Genomic DNA, 6242 nt, shown 5'->3' on the forward strand with positions numbered 1-6242 from the left:
ACTCAAAAAGCAACAAGCACATTTGTTATTATTTATGTAAGCATGTCGTCCTCTCGTCTAATGAGCCTTTCACCGTAAGCATAATGAAACAGCTTGCACTAGCACAGGCTAAATGAGCAGCCGAGAGTTCCCGTGTCTATGCAGCAGGATGAAAGCAGATGTTCCATAACCCAAACATAACAAACAAAGTTCTACAAAGGAGCAGAAGGGACTTAGAGTCAGCATCGTTCTCATCAGCTCATTGACTCAATTTGAAGATGTGTGTATGGTAGCAAATGTGTGAGAACACCTAAATGAGCCATGGCCAACTAACCACAAACAAGGCCTCAAATTGATTTTTTTTCTTCCCCCTATGAATGCATCAGACATGTACAGCTAATAAACCTGGAGTCAAAGTGAATGTGTTGTCAACGGATCAAAACGATTTGAGAACTATTTCCAACCATTTAGGTAACAAGCTTGGAACGTGTGTGTTATAAAAGTGTTTAGTTATTTACTATTTTAAATATTCAATGGATGGATATAGCAATATAAAAATAGTAAAATTTTTAAAAATCAGATATACGACAACATTTTACTCTAGAATAGCTCAAATATTATTGGTGTCAACATTGAGGCATCTGAAAATAACCGTAGACATTTATTACAATATCTACAGAGTATAAATGTAGAATGAGGGACTTTAAAGTGACATTAAAGAATAAAGTTACAGGAAAATAAATCCACTGGCACTTAAAACATCTATCTTGTTTTAGAAATCGGTAACAGCCCTGAGCTGAAAACTAGTCTTGTGTGCATTATTTTAAAATATTTATATTTTAATTGACACTTGGAAAAATTGAGTTGAAAATCTGAATCCTATTTGGACTTCTGATGAGGTAAAACAAATTATTATAATAAAAACAGGATTTTGGAGAAAAGTGTATTCACTATTATAAAACAAGTGTTTTATAATATAAAAGAAAAGTCACAAAATGTGTTAATCTTTACAATGGATGTTACATTACACTGATAGGATCTGTAAAAGTTATTATTCTCCTTTTGGTGCTGATACTGCACACTAAGTTTAAGCCAGATAACGCAAAACTAATTTGTGAATCAAACAAAGGATAATTGTCATCATCAATCATAAGCCAGGTGCTAAAAATTACGATTCACAAATCTTATTTGTGGTGATTTTAATTAAATCTGCAAAGCATTGTTTGAGCCCATTAAACGGTTTGATTTGAGAGCTCACCTGTACCAGTCAAGTCCCTTCTCGTAGTTCCTGTCAAAGAAGTGTGGCTCATTCCCAACGGCTCTCACGTCTGGGTGCACCCTGAGAGCCTCCAGCAGGGCTCGGGTACCCCCTTTCTTCACCCCGATTATAATGGCTTGGGGAAGTTTCTTCTCCCCGTAATCCGAGGTGCAGTTCACCCTGAGTTCGCTGTCCGTGGTGCTGATCTCCTGGTGCTCCCTCTCCGGCGCGGTGGGGCGAAACGCCGCCGCAGATTTAGTTGGAGATGCCTGCGTCCTAATCCACTCCACTGTCCTTTGTTCGGCCTCATCGTTCTCTCCTACCGTCGGAGCCGCGGTTGTTCTCTCAGCCTGTGTGAATTCCGTGAAGCCTGGCGAAGCCGAGTAAAGTTTCTCCCTCAGTGTCACAAAAGTTGTATCCTCCGTCACCAGCCTGCCCTGAAACACATAGTTCTCCTGCAGCGGGAACTGCAGCGAGTTGTAGCAGCTCATCAAGCTGTAGAACAAGTAGGTGACAGAAAGGGAGAGGGTGAACATGAATAAGATTTTCCGGGGCACTTTAGAGGTGAAAACCGAAGTGCTGGACCAAAATGCCATCTCTGATAGCAGCGATCCTCTCAAAGAAGTGGCCAGACATGTTTCCACCCCGAGTCTTGCATGGACAAAATCAACAGTAAAAATCAGTCCCCATCAGCGCTGCTCCAGCTAAAAAAGCGCCAAGCTGGACCAGACCACCCTAATCCAACCAAAGCGCATATTTATCAGGATGGCTGAGGGGGGGAGAAGGGAGAGGGTCGTTAAAATTCCGGAGGAATATCACGTCTCTTTTCTTGAGTATTGATTTCTTATTCCAGTGCTGACAGACAATGACACAATTTATTGGACTGAACTTGCATATTTGAGAGACTGAAGGTCTGGCGCCCTTCCAGATGAACAGCCCGGCTTGAAGTGGACAGTGTACGATAGACGGAATCTCGGCATTTTATGAAGAAGGAAGAAAGAAGAAAGCAGAGTGTTCAAAGTACAGCCTTCTTCCTATCAGCCGCTGAGTCTGAAGTCCAGTCCCGTCTGCGATGAAAAGAGTGGATTTCCATTCAGACAGAAAACCTACAAATCCACCGAGTCTCTCCAACGTGAAACAAATGAACACAAGAGCATTTGTGCTTCTCTCTATTTACTTTGTGCTGCGGAAAGTCGACAGCCTTTGCACAAAAGCTTACACACTTCCCACTGACTACCAGGCTGCCGCTCGGTGTCCTTACGCCTTCTCACATTGGTAGGATCCTACGATGTGCGCATCGGCTGTGTGAGCTCATCTGAGCTGAGGCACAGTAAAGCCACACAGTACAACTAGTGTGTACACCCACCTTTCCTCGTGTCCGCGCAGAAAACAGCACTGTAAACGTCAGATTTCCTAATCTGAGAGAGTTTTGTGATAGAGAAAATTCCGCTCATTCCTGTGGGTGCTGGCGGAGATTAGACTCCCGCTGCTGAGATTTGTCAGCGCTTACCATGAGGTGAATTAACTCGGAGTGTTTGGAGTTCACAATTAAGATCAATCTCAGAAACATCATTTAGATATGTATTTTTTTTTTCTTTTTTAGAGAAAGCTCATGCCTGCACCCTGCTGGTTTTTTATAGAGAATTGCACTAGTTAAACTTACAAAAAAGTTGTGTTTACAATGCCGAATTGAAGTAGATAATGTTAAGTTGTCTTGTATTCAATTTATGCTTTATTCAATCAGTGGACTTTTGAATCTCCTGTATGCACATCTACGGACACAAACTGTATAAGTTAAATAAATCACATGTACAGTAAATATTATACACATTATAAAGCAGAAAAGATCACCGGAAATGTTAGCAAAACTAAAAACAATCTCAATGGCATGTTCAAAAGTCTTGTCAAATAAAATAATCATCAAAATCTTGTCATACAGAAATTAGATCCTTTTGCACACAGTGAAAGAAATTTGTTCAAATGCAAATGATTTCAAAGCTATCTCCATGATTGAGGAGCAATGTATATTTATATATATTTTTTCCGTATCTCAGTAGTCTATGAGCACCTGGCCCAGTCAATAGGAACAGAGTGTTGGAGTGAAAGATTTAACTTGCTGCATTTTTGTGGAAATAAAGACTTTACATATAACGATAGAATGCGAAGAATATTTTTCATCTATTTTCAGAACATCTAGTGCACTAATACAAAATCAAAAGGCGAGTCAGAGCTTTGAAGTTTATGGTAGACCGTTTCAAGATATTTGACTGTAAATATAAACTGTGATTTAAATTATATCTCTGAAAATACAAATACAAAAACATAATGTACCCATGAGGCTTTTCAGCATCAAAAGATGGAACAAAAACTGTGTTTTAAAATATATATTTTTTTAACCATTTGCTTTATGTCAGACTTTAAGGAGAGAAGATCATCAGTAAGAATGCATCAGTGTTTTCAATCAGTCAGTACTTGGATCTCCAAACCATTAATTTGGATTTAGGCATTAACAGACAGTTCCCACCAGAAGACGCACATCCAACATCTAGGTGCTCTGCTCTGACACCATCTTGATAGGGCAGAAACAGCTTTCCACTTCACTGATCACACAAGAGAGGATCACAATAGTTGGATATTATTGGACTCAAGTACGTCACATGAATATGGGTAATAAAACAGGAAAGAGAAGTTTTCATTACATCACATGAAGGTGAGAAAACTTTACTACTACGCATTGAGCGCCGATGAGTGTAGCTGGCTATTCAGAGGGAACAAACACAAGTCCATTATGTGGCATGGATATACTCCGATCACTTTATTAGCTGCAATCAAAATTGTGGTGCTAGATGCATCTCCATTGCACAAATATTTGTCCACATTCTGCTATTGTAAAAAAAAAAAATTGTGGCGTTTCCGTTCAATAACAAATTACATTAAAATCACAAATTAATACATATGTTCACATGATAAGTAATCAAAAATCATGGCAGCAACAGACGTAAACAGCTACATGAGACATGTTCATATTTCAGCCTTGGCGCTAGCACTCTACATATGCAGCATTTGGGGAAATTGTGGTTTTCCCGAAGAGCTATGGATTCAATATGTTCAAATGACACACAACTGTGCGATTTTTGTGAGAGCTCTGGTGGATCCAGCCGCACATTGTCCAAAAAAACAAAAACAAGCCATCATCCTCCTACTACTTCCTGCCATCTTCTTTGTGCTTTGTGCCAGTGGCCACATCCGGCTGTTGATTACCGCACTCCTGTGATGAAAAAAAAAAGTGTTTCCATTGCAGTTTGGTGAGATACATCTATTTTGATACAGCCACAAAAACCACCTCATCCTAACACAACAACTTTTTAACAAAAAATGTGATTATTTTATTTTTCGAAATTGCCATGTTTTCATTTAGCAAATTTATTTCCACAAATTAAAATTTTTGTAATTTCAATTTGTGGAATTCTATCATAAATGGAAATGCAGTTTATAGTGTGTTGAGCAAATTATTATAAAAGATGTACTTTGTAGGTAAACCTGCAGAATGTATGACAAATCCATTACCACAAAGTATGAAACAAAGTTAAGTTTCATACAAAGTATGAAACGTAACTATAAAATCTTGATGTGCAAATGTAAAAATATGCATTTCTTCTTGCTGCATACCTGCACTTCAACAAAAAACAAATCTAACATTCAGAGCTGCTGATGTACTTCAGCACATATGATTACTGCTTATGTGACCATATTTATAATCACACTATGTTAATAAACAATACTTGCTAAAATGTACATTCCATTTGCTTTTTATGTGTCACAGTTGCACGTAGTACAGATGGAGGCAGTAGACAGTACATTCTTATTGATACTCAGGCCTATATGTTGTTACTATTGCTTCTTTTGCTGTTTCTGGAGTTTACGCTTACAATCAGCACAACACAAAGATCCCCTCAGGACACGGAACAACTTTATCCACTTAAAATGCAACATGCAGACAATTCTTATTGATGCAGCCAGTCACATCATCATTCTCCTCATTGCTGTCAGAAAACACAAATGACTTGTTGACTATTTCATAAGTTCTACTTTTGCTAGACACTGAACTGGTTCTCCTGAAGATTAGAAAAAGCCTGAAAAAAATGCTACTTCTATATAATACTGTTTCCTATCAAGATGGTGCATTTCTGGGATAACTTACTTCTGGTTTGGTCTTGTGGGAACTATCTATAGTGACAAATGTTAGGTTTAAATTGGGTAGAGTTGGAGTTTGGCATGCTCCAACTAGTCTTCCAAAATAGTTCAGAATAAGAAACTATCTTAAAAGTGTTTTAAAATAATCCTGGAGCTAAGGTAATTAACAGGGAGCAGTACAGTATCATAAGCATAAAACAGAAATTAGTGTTTAGTTTAGATTACACTATGTTAAGATTGTTGATGTATAACACAAAAAAAGAGTGTGCTGTAATATTCTGATACCAGAATGAGAGGTCAAGAGGAATGTTAAGTTTTCCTCTGTAAATATCAAAGAAAGCAGTCATGTATTCTGTACCATGCCTCTGCTTTGGCACATCATACTCTAAACATATTACACATTTATGGGCACTGACTGTAATTACTGCCTGGAATATTCAGTGGACCTCAACTTGTACACTCTGTTCCCACAATATGATGATCTAAAATTGCATGTCACCCACATGCCTCCCTGTATTAGTGAATCTAATTCATCACACACCAGGAGAGTCATCGTCACAATAAGTAATCAGTCACAAATAATTTGCAGGGCCTGGTTGTCTGGACAAAAAAGCTGCTAGGGTTTCTGTGTTGGGAAAGAGGAAATATTTATATGAACTTGCTGCTTGATTACATTTGTCAGTTCTAAATGCCTGTTACTTACTGGGGATGCATTTGAGGAATGGTGCAAAAATCCTTGATATCTTTGACAAAGTTAGTGTACTGCCATTACACATTGACATTCAACAAGTGTGCTCCCACTAAATGAGAA

General features: G+C 38.3%; 1 protein-coding gene across 1 annotated transcript in view; it reads right to left on the reverse strand.

Moving 5' to 3' along the window:
* hs3st4 (heparan sulfate-glucosamine 3-sulfotransferase 4) overlaps nucleotides 1-2732 on the reverse strand; it is a 77956-nt gene extending 75224 nt beyond the window's left edge. Inside the window, exon 1 of the mRNA XM_005796791.2 lies at nucleotides 1238-2732. Coding sequence (XP_005796848.1) covers nucleotides 1238-1833 — 596 coding nt within the window. The 5' untranslated portion in view covers nucleotides 1834-2732. The remainder of the gene's footprint in view (nucleotides 1-1237) is intronic.
* Between the last annotated feature and the right edge of the window lie 3510 nt (nucleotides 2733-6242).

Source organism: Xiphophorus maculatus, chromosome 16 (genome assembly GCF_002775205.1).
Source record: "Xiphophorus maculatus strain JP 163 A chromosome 16, X_maculatus-5.0-male, whole genome shotgun sequence".
Taxonomy (NCBI): Eukaryota; Metazoa; Chordata; class Actinopteri; order Cyprinodontiformes; family Poeciliidae; genus Xiphophorus; species Xiphophorus maculatus.